Consider the following 14,278-nt stretch of genomic DNA (forward strand, 5'->3'; position numbering starts at 1 on the left):
TATATGATCTCTCCGCCCGGTCCGCAGTGTATGACAGACACCGTGACCCATTGGTAAAACTCTGAGAATAATGCAACATCAGATAGAAAGGTCAAATAAGTGAGAGAGAGAAAAAGCCGCTCATGCCAAGATAACCTGAAGAATGGTTGTGAAAAGGGAAACCAAACAGGGATTGAGAGAAGTATACCGATCCTTAGAGAAATAGAAACCGGCGGTATCGATGCCGTTCTGATTTTGTAACGAATAGAAGCTCTCATAAGAATAAATTAAAGATGAAGTAATGATTTGCCCGAGATTAGTTGTGAGACATTTAGACTGTCAAATAAGGGGACGTTTGGTTGCAGAATTTTATTAAAATTAAAGGAAAAAAAAAAAAAAAAATGAGATTGGGGGAAGCAAGGTTCCTGTCAGCCTAAGAGCAATGAACCAGGTAGACCAGAAGTAGTTAACCGGGTAGCAATCTGATAGTGGACAGGGTTGCAACTGTTGGTGCTGTCGTGCGCATGTCGGGCCCTTGTGCGCACGTGATATTGATAGGCTGTGCCACGGACCACTCTCTCAGATGTGCTAGGAAATAGAAACCAATGGGGATAGACAGGAGAGAAACTAAAGCATGTGTACCATGGAATTTGAACCTTAAATCTTGAAGGATAGAACAAATGAAAATTGATAGAACCGTGATTTGATTGAAGAAAAAAATAAAGGGAACTGTTTCGTCTATTTTAATATTTGTATTGAAATGTACTAATTTTTTTTGAAAAAAAATTTTTTTTTTAGATGAGGACTGATAACGTGTGTAATTGTTGTGTAGCATTCTCACCTGTTGTGAATAGGGGATCATTTGGCCTGAGAATTGTCATAAGATGTGATATGAAATGCTGAATTGTTTGGAAATGATGTTGAAGCATTTCAACTATCGAATAGAAAATCAGTTGGCCTGAGAGCTTTCATGAAATGTGAATAATATATTGTTGGAAGTGATGTTAAGGCATTTAAACTGTTGAATAGAAAATCATTTGGCCTGAGAGTTTTCATAGGGTGTGAAGTGGTAAATTGGTTAGAAGTGGCATTAAAACATTTAGGCTGTCAAAGAAAAAAATCATTTAGCCTGGAAATTTACATAAAAAATGAAATCAATTGCATGGTAAATAGTTCTGAAGCATTTAAACTGTCAAGTAGAATGTCTTACAGAAACTAACGGTGCTGATATTCTGTTTTGGAAAAAATTAAAAATGCTTCAGTCGAGAAGGATTTCTCCTTCACAGGACGGGGATTGAATATGTTGAGTGTAGTGTTGGAACAGTTGTTACCCTTGGTCCCAGGCCAGAATGATGCTGCTGGGACAAATTCCGGGAGTGAAGAGTAGGATTGCCTCGGTTGGGGAAGATCTTTCCTTCGCTGGATGAGAATGGTGCATGTTGGGTGTGGCATCAGAGCGGATGCTGCCCCTTGTTCCGAGTGAGAGAATGCTTATGGGACAAGTGAAGGTACAAAAAGTTCGGGTATCATAGAGTTTAGTAAAAGCTGCACAGGAAAGTGTGATATTGTGCAAGTATGGTTTGGGAAACATTGGCTGTGGTGGAGACCTAGTTCTTTGCACCTGGGTAGTTAGGAGGAACGGTGTGCACCTTCCTTGGCTGGCACGTTGTGTTGTTTTTATATTTGTGACTGCTGTGAAGAAATGATGGGGTGTAAATGGAGATGCTCTGTGAGATAGCAGATGATGGTTGTGCAATAAGCAAAAGTGTTCTGCAGGTTGGCAGGAGATATGCAGTCCATTGAGAAGGTTCTGACATTGTTGAAGTACGAAATATCATTGGGAAATTTTCCCGATGCCAAGAAGTGTGCATGAGCTGAGGAAGTGAGTTCTTTCTCTTCGTGTAAAGAATTGAGTGAAAAAAAATAATAAATAAATAAAATACAAAAATAGGTTGAAAAATTGGATGTGTGTAAAAATAATCCCCCAGCAAACAATTTTAGAGTAGAATTAAATAGGCAGAAAGGCCTAGAACCAATTGAGATCTCAGGTGACACATTATTTTGAGACAGCAAATGGCGATTGAAGATGGGCTGAGCCTTCCCAGTTACTGAACAAAATTATGAACTAGGACTGAAAATGAAAATCTAAAGAAAAAAAAAAGAGATTGTTTTGCATACATATAGACCAAGTCGTAGAGAAGGACCGAAATTAAAAAAATTAAAAATGGAAAAAAAAAAAGGGGGGGCGTGAAAAAATAAAATAAAACGTTCTGCATGCACATGGTCTGATGGGTTGTAATTAAAGGGAAGAAAAAAAAATGTTTTGCATGCACATAGATTAAGTCGTGGAGATATAAGAAAAGGGGGAAAAAAGTGAAAGAACCCCCATGCTTTGCATGTACATGGTTTGATGAGTTGCAGTTATAAAGAAGGACTGAAAATGAAAAAGAGAAAACTGTTTTGCATGCACGTAGTTTGCAGTCACCTTAAAAGGAATAGTAAAGTAAAAAGAAAAATTAAAAAAAAAAAAAAAAAAAAAAAAAAAAAACTAAAATAATGCATGTGTAGATGAATATAGAATCCCTGACTCAGAAACTGTTGGGGTTGCAATTGAACTTTTTACTTGGGGTTTATACTGGGTAATTTGTTTCTTTGTTTTTCTGGCAGGGCTGAGTGGAAATGCTGCAATGGCTGCATTTCCACCATAAGGATGGAAGGGATATGACACTATTGGCGTCATGAATGCATGCAGAGAGGTACATATTGTAGTGAGAGGGGGTGTTTGACCGGACGGGATAGAGGAAGAGAGGGCAGAAGAGGAAGTGTGATGTCTGATTGGGACAAAACAGAAATGTCTGTGGGATTTTGTTAGAAAGAGAAAAAACAAATAATTGTTTTTATCTCATTGTTGTTGTGTGTCTGTTAACATGAAGGGTTGTTTTTGAAACCTCTGTTGAGAGGTGTGAAGAGATCAAGGGATCCTTGGCTGATTGGGGCTGATGGCTTGGAGTGGGGGTCAGGGGTGGGGGTCGCTGCCGGGCGTTGTTCGACCTGGAATGACTAAACACTCCTAATTTGATAAGTAAAAACCTCAGTGCAAATGAGGGTTGAGGTTTGGTGGAGATGGGCTCTGAGAGGAAGAAAGAAAGGGTGTTTGTAACCACTCTCTGAAGGAGAGGTGAGGAAAAGGGGTTGGGTTTTTAGAAAAAGGAATTCTAAAAAGAGTAGAGTCATAGCCAGCAAACTGAACGGCTGGGCTGGTCAAGCACTCCCAATTTGGGAGCCCTCAGGGCCTGATGTTATGATGTTAACTAGCCTGTGTTAATGAGAAATCTGTGACTTTACTGGTCTGGTCTTACATCGTTTCACTGCTATAGTCAGTCACCTCAATTTAAATAGTAGCTGTTATGAAGTAATGAAATTAATAAATAGTTTGTTACTGTTATAAACCGGAGTTCTCTTTGTTTGTGGTGAGGACTCTTCATTTTGCAGCAAGTGACAAGGACCAGCGGAATGATTGATGTACCCGAAGACTACCTACACAGGGTAGGAGACAATTCGATCGAGAGGCAAGCGCCCCACCATGAAAACACAGTGGGTAAAGACGATCAACAGGCCAACTTGTGACGGGACAATGTACGATTGAAGGAACACCTGTTATATCGGGTGGAATCCGACAAGGTTAAGGACACCCGGTGTGGGTAGTGCAGTATCGGTCTCGTTATAAAATCTCCATTATTCAACCTTGAGCGTTCTTATAGCTATTTTTAATTCATAATACATTTTTTTTTTATTCTCGTCGATGTGATTATGACAAGACTTGGTAATAGTAGCAGGTTTTTCAAGTAAGCACGCTCTTTCCACTCTAACTAGCCTAACGTGGATGGACGTATTTAGTCCACGCTCACTTATGCCGGTCAAATAACTGGGTATGTTTCTATTTAATTTCTCCAGTGTTTTTGTTTAAGTGAATCTTACTAAATTTCTTCCATTCAAAGAAAAATATGCTTACTATATTTCCATGCAATTAAGTTTATTTAGACTGCCATTAATTTCTTGAAACAAGCTAATTCTTGCTATAGCATTCTCGTTCCCTTTACATCATAGACTGTTGGCGTTGAAGGGAATTTGGAAGCATTTAAACTGTCAGTGGACAGTGAACGTTTAGCCTTCCTTGCAGTTTGTTCCTTAATGTTTATTTATTTTCTATCTTATTTAGTATTTTTTTTTCTTTCTCCATCTCAATAGAACTCACTCTCCTTTATTTTCTATTTCTTTCAGATTTTTACCTGATTCACTGAGGAATAAATGTATTTTTCTCAATTGGAACGTGCTCGTTTTTTCTTTGTGCGTCTGAGTTTATCTGGCTGTCCAAGCAAGCTGTCAATTAGCATTTTGGCGAGGGCAGCACAGGTATGACGGACGATATCTGACAGGAAAAGGGAAACCATCTACTATTATGGGACGAAGTAAGTATTATAGACAGAAGAACAGTAGAGAGTAAGAAGACTTAAAGAAGCAGCAAATATGCTAGGCGATAATCAATTACTAAATAGACCTAGTATAGAATTTAACACAATATGGGAACCGTTAGTTATAGATAAAAGATAATATATACAGTAATCTGACCATGCAGTGATAATGGTTGAAATCGCCCTAAACTCTAGACCCAAAACTGAAGAGCCAGTGCTCAAAACAACGAGATATTATAATAAGGCTGACTGGGAAGCCATCAGGGAACTAATTAGAGATGCTCCATGGAAAAATATTTTCTCTCTCCCTGCTGAACAATGTGCAAACGAGACCACTGACTGGTTCAAAACTGCAATCGAAGCGCATGTTCCCATGCGGAAATTTTATAGTAAGCCCCACTCTCCCCAATGGTTTACGTCGACTTGTGCAACTGCCATTACACAAAAGCAGCATGCATACCGTAGGTTTAACCGACATAAGTCCAGTTCAAACAGACTGAAGTATATAGAAGCTAGAAATAACGTTAAGAAAGAAATAGCGACAACTAAGAGAGAATTTACGGAAACCACTAAAAAGCGCATCGAAGCACAAAAACTAGGAACTCGAGACTTCTGGAAAATCTACAACAGTGTAGTAAATAATGGGCAATCAACAATTCCCCCACTAACCAACAATCACGAGGTTGTCTCCTCAGCAACCGACAAGGCTAACATGCTTGCCAGTCGGTTTGCCTCAAACTCCACACTGGACCCTTCCAACCACCCCCTACCTGACTTTCCTATGCGGACAGACGCCACACTAGACGATCTGAAAACCACCCCTGCTCAGGTGCATGCTATCATAAAAAACCTTGACACCTCAAAAGCATGTGGACCCGATCTTATCCCAGCTGTGCTATTAAAAAAGTGCTCAGCCGAAGTAGCTCCAGTTCTCTCCAAACTCTACAACAAATGTCTTAATGAAGCTTGCTTTCCGGGCTGTTGGAAAACTGCTTCTGTTGTACCAGTATTCAAGAATTCTGGCGAAAGGACAGACCCATCAAATTATCGCCCCATTAGCCTCCTCCCACTTTTTGCCAAAATATTTGAGACCATAATTAACCATGCTCTAGTCCATCATCTTACAGATGCTAAACTACTGACTGACAAACAATATGGATTTAGACAAGCCCGTTCCACAGCAGACATCCTCACTGTGATCTCTGAACGTATATACCATTCACTGGACAAAGCGGGGGAAGGCAGAGCGGTAGCTCTAGATATATCTAAGGCTTTTGACAGGGTATGGCATGAGGGTCTCCTCAGTAAAATCAGATCATACGGTATCACTGGTAGAATACTTAACATAATTAAATCCTTCTTAGATAAGAGAAAAATCCAGGTAGTCCTCGACGGTCGCACATCTAAACAATACGATATAAATGCGGGGGTGTCCGAGGGTTCTATCCTTGGACCTCTATTGTTCCTGATATTCATAAATGACCTCCCCGACAACATTGCCTCTGAGATGGGTATATATGCTGATGACACTACACTCTATGGCAGACACGACAGGAAGACGAATGAACACATTTCTAAAGAAATGGCAGAAACACTAGAGGAAGACCTCCAATCTGTAGTGGAATGGGGACAAAAGTGGTTGGTCGCATTCAATGCTGCCAAGACTAAACTAGTTTCATTCAATAATTACAAGAAACCCTCTCTACCACCCATAGCAATGGCCAACGACTCTTTATCTGAGAGTCCATCTTTCAAACTCCTTGGCCTAACGTTCACGGGAAACATGAGTTGGGACAATTACATTGAAGGCATTGCCAGGGCCGCTGCAAGAAAGGTAGGCTCTCTCTACCGTGCTAGAAAACTACTAACACCCGAAAGTATCCTGTACCTCTATAAGGCCACCATTCGCCCATGTATGGAGTATTGCTGCCACATCTGGGCTGGTGCATCTGCTACTAGTCTCTCGCTCCTTGACAAGGTTCAAAAGAGAGTCGCAAACCTGATAGGCCCTGAACTGGCATCTAAGCTTCAGCCTCTGTCCCATCGACGAAATGTTGCATCCCTCTGCCTTTTCTACAAGTATTTTAGTGGTGAATGCTCTGACGAACTGCAATCACTTGTGCCCCCACGACGCGAGCACCCTCGACAAACCCGACAGGCTACTAGATCCCACCCCCACACTGTAGAGGTCCCTAGATGTAAAAGATCTTTTTACTCCAATAGTTTCTTCCCCAGAACCGCAAGACTCTGGAATTCCATTCCAGGTCCCTGCTTCCCCAACAGTACTGACGTGCAGAAGTTCAAGTGTAACGTGAACCGACACCTTGCTGCCCAAATCCCTACATAGTACCCCAGTAGTTGTTGGCCCTGATAGTAGCCCCCTACACCAAAGTGGCAATTTGCCTTGTTTGGGGTGAAAATGTAATAAAAAAAAAAAAAAAAAAAAAAAAAAAAAGTATATATATATATATACACAACTAGAAATAAAATAGTTTTAAGGCTTCCAAAATTTGTACTAGAACTGTCCGCAATGACCTGTGGCACAGTGGTTAGAGTCCTTGAAAAAAATCAATTGTAAAAGTGATATTTCTCCTGAAGATTGAAGGTTCAATTCTCAGTGTGGGCAACCGAAAAATTCAATTGCGAATTACTTAGGGCCTCTATCCAGTCATGGCTGACGGAATGTGAAGTAAATAAAGAGTTCCGTTAGAAATTACGTCTAAATTCCCAATTTCAACAAAAATACACCTGAAGAAGGTCGGAGGTTACATCGAGCGAAACATGGAAAATGAAACACAAATAGTACGAATGCTGACATGTGCTGGATAACTTTAAGAAACTTCCAAACTAACCTATCTCTGCCCAGGTCTTTATGTATCCCTCTTTCTCTCAAATCCATCCTTATCACTTCTTTCCAAGTTTTCTTCGACCTCTAAACTGAACCTGCTACGTCAACATTTAACCCAAGAACTCTAATCTATTCTTTCAACATAATTATACCATTAAAGTCTCCCGTTTTATATTTCTAAGTTTTTATTTAGAATTCAACCTAATTTAAAAAATAAAAACTACAGAAAATATTTTTATGATGTACGTACCTGTCACGAAGCGGAAATGTCACATTCCAAAAATCACAAATTGATCAAATAGTTTTTTTTTATAAAGAAAATCATTTAAGTGATTAATGGGAATTCGTCGGCATTATAACAAATCTAAAAGATATGAATTATTGATTAGTTGTCTCCTTTTGATTCTTGACATTTTTTTTTTTCATAATGGTGGCAGAGACAATTACTTCACAGATATTTATAAAATTTGATTTTCTTAAAAATGCAACTACTTGATCACTTTACGTGATTTTTGGACTATGACATCTACGTTCTGTGACAGATACGTACACCATAAAGATTTTTCTGTATTTAAAAAAAATAGATTGAATTCTAAATAAGAATCCGTTCACCTATACTGTTCAGATTTAATTATTCCAAGGTCACCAGAACTAAGCCCCTTTTTTTGAGATTTGTATTAAAAAGCCATCGTTTCATTCACACATAATTTCTCCCCATGCAATACATATCCTCATCCCTCACTGGCCAGGTTTTACTTCTATAGATCACAATGCATACATACAACATCCAATTAACTCTCCCGTTGGTTAACAAGTGGTAAGGCTCTGTCGATTAGTAACCGGAAAAGGTCTCCTAACGTTAGCAATTACACCTGTTGTACTGTGCTCTAAAGGTATCACGAAAGTAACAACATTTCTAAACAGCTTCAATAACTGTTATCCAGCTTCGGACAAATCACTGTCTCACTGTCACTAGAGATACAGAAACCCTTAGGGGTCTTGTACTTGGAGGATTTAAGGGAAATGTTTGTAAACTGTTTTAAGATCAAGTAATACAATAATTCCTCTGAATTTTATATCAAGTGAAGTATGTTTGTCTTTTTTATAATATGTAGACTATTTTAACCATTTGATTTTAGGGATAAAATGAGTGAGGAAACAATGCCTGGGAGAGGTAAGTGCAATTTCAAAGACTTTGAAAAAGTTTTCATATTGTATATTTTTTTCTGTATCTCGATCATAATTTAGATTTTTAGCCATATTTTTATTATTTTATGACTTTCAATTTACTTAATATTAAAAGTGTATGACATGTCTTTGTCATAATTTAGTTGTATTTTCATTATTTTATGACTTTCAATTTACTTAATATTAAAAGTGTAAGACATGTCTTTGTCATAATTTAGTTGTATTTTCATTATTTTATGACTTTCAATTTACTTAATATTAAAAGTGTAAGACATGTCTGTCATAATTTAGTTGTATTTTCATTATTTTATGACTTTCAATTTACTTAATATTAAAAGTGTAAGACATGTCTTTGTCATAATTTAGTCGTATTTTCATTATTTTATGACTTTGGATTCACTTAAGTGTCATAATTTAAATCATATGCTATTTCTCTTAATACTGAACTCAAACCAGGAGTCACTTTTTAGCTGCATGAAGACAAAATGAAATTCTGCTTGATGGAAACAAGTGAAAATTTGAAGCAACAGATCCGTGAAAGAATATTGAACCAAACCAAATGCAACGACTTACCTTGCTTGCATCCGGCCCATCCAGGCTAACTTCCCGTGTAAAAATCATCATCTTATCTGGATTCATATCCCACATCAGTAAGTAAGCAAGTTAAGAGAAAAACATGACAAACGCATAAATAAATAAACCTAAGAGTGATAGACTTGGATGAGGAGACCTTCTTCTATATACAGCACCTGATGTGTGTATGCGTGTGTATATATATATATATATATATATATATATATAAGGAGTGAATTCTATTTGTTAATTATTTTTTACCATATTATCTTATTATTTCATACTCAATTCATATATAAATGCTATTAAACCAGTTTTTATTTATATTTGATTAATTCAGGCTCTTCTCTTTTGACGAGAAGCATTTAGCTTTGAAATGCCTCTTTTTTCTTAATTTTACTTTTTTCTTTATTGTTCTGAGGATATAATAAAGTCATATGTAACTCCTCATCTTTCATTCAATGTTTTCTTCTATTAATAGTGTTGAGCTTTTCTTTTGATAAGTTTTGCTGTGTTATAGATATTTTTTGATAACAATTGTATTATATATATATATATATATATATATATAAAGGATTCTCTACTTCTAAAAAATGAACCAATCATTATGAATTTTGGAAGACAACTGTTGAATGTAACGGTTAGAAATACAGGTTATATTTAGTTTAATGCAATTTTACGAAAAGGAGTTGAGCCCTTCATGAAATTCAGATTTGATTTTTATAAAATTTTAACGATATTAGATATCAATCAATAAATATTCCATAACTCTCAAATTTTAAAAAGGTCTATAGGAGGTATATGGGCACAACTTCTCATTTGAAAATCCAAATATTTCAAGTTTGTATTAAATTTGATCCATAATTATTGCACATCTATTAAGCAAGATGTCCTGAATTTAATCTTTTATTAAGACTCCTTAAGCATAAGCTCTAATTTTTAGGCATATTTTAGATTCCAAATCATGTAATGAATTTTCATCAAAATTAGAGCAAAAATATTGACATATGGCTAAGTATCATTATATGTTGATTGTAATCTTCCAAAAGGGACATTAATGTGATGTTCTTGTCCAGAATTCCCTGATACTAAAATTCATTTTTAAGTGAATAATAGGAATTTGGAAGCATTACAACAAATCATGTTGTAATGCCTCAGAATTCTCATTAATTGCTTAAAAATGATTTTGGTAAAAAAATATTCTTAAAACTTGCTTATATATCTTTAATTATCAAAGACTGACTTAATTAAAATCTTTGACAATATCAAATTTTCAAAAGGTGAAGGATCTCTTTATATACAGTTATATATATATATATATATATTGGGACAATTAATCGGAATCGAGAATCAGAAAAATCAGAGCTTTTTGAAGTATCGGAATCGGTATCGGGAAAATTTGAGCCTATTTTCGAATGTCAGAACCGATTCCTTTAATTATCTATTTTATTTTGTTTTTATAAAACATCTCCCATTGCTTGTAGTAACAATAAAATAAATATTTATTGATTTTACACTTCCAGGAAGACTAAGATCTCAAGATCACACCCTCACAAGTTTGTTTTACGTTTGAGAAAATATGGGCACATTTAGGATGCATTTTTACAGTAATCGGGAGAAAAAAAACTTCATAGTTAAATATTTAGATATTTATAAAGAATCAGAATCAGAAATTGTATCGGAATCGGGAAAATATTGGAATCGTCCCATCACTAATATATATAAGGATTCACTTTTAAAATTATTAATAACATGTTCTTATGTTGGATATTATTTTCACAATTTGTCAATTAAAGTTAAGGATTAGCTCCCTTGTTTGTAACATTGACTTGGTCTAAAATTAAAACTTGATAATTCAATAGATTCTATTTTTACTTGTAATCATTTTTCGTAAGTATGAATTATTGAGTTCTCTCCCTTAGTCTTAAAATGGCAGGCAATACAGTTACTTCTCAGATACTCCAAAAAATTGGTTTAAATAAATAAATAAAACTTCTTGACCAGTTTATGTGATTTTTGAGATGATAGGTACCCATGATGATGAAAGAAAGCTAAGTCATACAATTTTTTTTTTAATTTTTGTTTTTTAATATAGGGGGAATTTTGAAAAAGAACTAAATGTTTTGTTTAATTTTACCAGTCTTTAGTTGGAATGGAATAATTAAGACTAAAAATTAAAGGAAAACCAAAAAAGGATATTTCAAATGTTTGATCCGGCTCCGAGATCTTTTCATCATCAATTGTGTAGAGATACCTGCAGAAAAAAACGAAAGAATATGATCATGGGTAAGCTAAATAAAAAAAAAACAAAAAACAATAAATAAAAGGGAAATAAACATTGGCTTCATAATAAAAGGCCATTTTCTGTATGCGTGTGTTGTTAAGTCATCATTTTTTTAAACAACTATGTTAATGTTTTTTAGCAATGGAAAATAGTATATTCATACAAAATATGGATATTTTTATTATATTAAAAAAAAAAAAAAAAGAAAAAAGGATACTTTACTTTAAGCATTAATTATTTCTGTAAAAATCAGTTTACATATCTTATGTTTTGACTTACATTTTCAGTAGGTTTTTCAAATTTAGTAACATCCTTTACAAATTAAATCTTATCATAAAAATCTGTTGCCGAAAAAAATGCTTTTTACTTAAATAGCAGTTGATGATTTTTTGAAGCATTTACTAATATAATTAGATCTAATTTTGTCATTGGAATCTAAAGAGAGATGGACTTGCAAATCTTTTGGAATCCAAAGAGAGCTAGATTTGTAAATTTTCAAATTCTAGGAAACAGATCTATTAATTTTGGAATCCTAAGAGACAAATTTTTTTAAGTAAAAAAAAATTAAAAAGGTATTTAGCAATCTTATTTGCAAAATAATTATTTAAATCTGTTAATTTTCTGTCATTGATTCTCTAATGTTCGTCAACAGATATCATATTTTCCTTATGACATTAACAGCATCAACACTATTTTCCAGTCTGCACATTTAAGGGAACATCTAAAATAAAATTAGACCAAACTATTTTTTTGTTGTTGGAAATGTTAAAAAAAAAAAGAAAAAAAAAAAGATTGATAAAAAAATAAACAATGGTCTTAGAGTGAGATATATTACAAAAAAAAAAAACAAACAAAAAAAACAAAAACAGAAAAATATGTATCAAACTTAAAAAAAATTGGTGATCTCTGAAACAAATGCATTTCAGGTTACAAGATTATTATGTACTTATGTGCCATGTCGAAATTAGTATAAGTTCCAGAAATTACAAAAAATGATCCCCTAGATGTGCTAAATTTATTTTTTTAACAAAAAATCAGCCACAATTACGTTCTGAAATACATTAGTTTAAAAATGGCGGACATTTAATTTGTCAATTTAAATAGAGAGTTATCTCCCTTGTTTATCATAACTTGGTTCCACATACAATTAAACTTGATAATTTGATAAATTTTATTTTTACTTGTAATTATTTTTCCAAGGGATCATTTTTTTTGTAATTTTTGTAATTTATACTAATTTCGTCATAACACACAAGTAGGTAATAATGTTTTCACCTGAAATGCATTAGTTTAAAAGATTACCAATGTAAACCAACAAAAATTCAAGAAAATGTCCCCTTAAGCCTGAAGAGAAATGTTTACTTATTGTTCATACAATTTAATTTAATTTTTTTTTTTTTTTTTTTTTTAAATGAGGCATTTACCATTTGCTTTTATAGGGTTCGTACAAATTTTCTTTTCTTTTCAAAGTTTTTCAAGGCCTTCTCTAGACAAAATGCAAGTTTTCAAAACAATTTGTGGTTTGTTATACAATCTACAGTGATTCCCAGCTGTGCAAGGAAATTGTTTTTGTTTTTTTTGGAGGGGGAGGGGGTTATCTTTATTCATAGCGATCACAACTACCCCTCCCCCCAAAAAAATTTTTTAATTAGAAATGAGAGAAAAAATAGAGGGAGATTTGAATCTCCTCTCCCCAAAGAACAAGAAATAAAAATGATTCCCCCACCTTGATTATCCAATGGCAAATTCCCAACATTTCAATATTTAATAAAATATTTTAATGGCATTTTTTATTAAGTATTTTTTAATTTAACAGTATTAATTTCGATTTTATTTTTAACATTTCAACACAGATTTTTACTGGACATAAAGAATAACATTTTCAAGGCCTTTTCAAGAGATGTTCATGGATTTTTGGAGGTAATATTAGAAATAAGATCTTTTCAATGAAAAAGTCAGGAATTCAAGTACTTTTCAAGCCTGTGCAACCCCCGTTTTATTCTAGTAGTAGAAAAACAGTGCAACCAAAATGACAATGAAAAATAGTGTTAATCGAAAAAGAAAATCAAAACTTTTTGGGGATATAAAAATCAAGAAAATTTTGTGCCTAATTTTTAATGCCAAAAAAATTATTTTAATTATTTTTTTTTATTAAAATTAAATCCCCCATTGCTGTTCTTTATTATAAAACAAATATTTATTGATTTTAAACTACCCGTAACACAAACATCTATAGATCAACCTCAACATGTTTACTTGTAGGTTTGCAAAAATATATGCATATATCAGAGTTTTTGTTTTGGTTAAAATTTTTTTTCGACTACTGGTACTAATGATAAAATGATAAATATTTAATTATTTTTTAACTATGAGTTAAGCTAAAATTTATATAGCCCCTTACAAGTAAATTTTTTAAAATCTATATCGGTCCCTACAAGTGTATATATACACATATTACATTTTTTTTTTTTATCCATGAAAAAAAAAAAAAAAAAAAAAAAAAAAAAAAAACAATAAAAATATGATAGCAAAATATTTAGAAATTTTTGAAAAGTCAGATTTGGTAATTGCATCAAAATGGAAAACTTAACAGAACTGGTAATTGTATAGGAATCAGAAAAAGTTTTAGAATCATGCCATCATTAATATCAAGAAATTCTTTAATAACAAATTCATTTTCAAAAATCGAGAAAACCAAAACACTAAGAAACCTCAGATTAAATATTATGGTAAATATCCTTTGACATTCATAATTGCGAAGTTGTGATTAAATACATTTTCTTTTTACTTCAATGACATAATGAGGCTCATGTTTTTAAGTTAGATTAAAAAAAAAGGTTTTAATTTATATTGATGAGAATCGAGCAGATCAAAGAACGTTGGCGTTGTCATTGTATCTTTATTTGTATCAGCAAATGAAGACATCACTTGATA

The 14,278-nt window shown here is 33.8% G+C and overlaps 1 protein-coding gene across 1 annotated transcript in view; it reads right to left on the bottom strand.

Moving 5' to 3' along the window:
* LOC145263118 (S-adenosylmethionine decarboxylase proenzyme 1-like) overlaps positions 1 to 14,278 on the bottom strand; it is a 139,676-nt gene that overhangs the window by 11,157 nt on the left and 114,241 nt on the right. The window contains exons 7-8 of the mRNA XM_080120061.1: positions 11,260 to 11,314; positions 9,061 to 9,141 (exon numbers count right to left, since the gene is read on the bottom strand). Of these exons, the coding sequence (XP_079976187.1) occupies positions 9,061 to 9,141; positions 11,260 to 11,314 (136 nt within the window). The remainder of the gene's footprint in view (positions 1 to 9,060; positions 9,142 to 11,259; positions 11,315 to 14,278) is intronic.

Source organism: Euprymna scolopes, chromosome 38 (assembly GCF_053919585.1).
Source record: "Euprymna scolopes isolate OS-2025 chromosome 38, ASM5391958v1, whole genome shotgun sequence".
Classification (NCBI taxonomy): Eukaryota; Metazoa; Mollusca; class Cephalopoda; order Sepiida; family Sepiolidae; genus Euprymna; species Euprymna scolopes.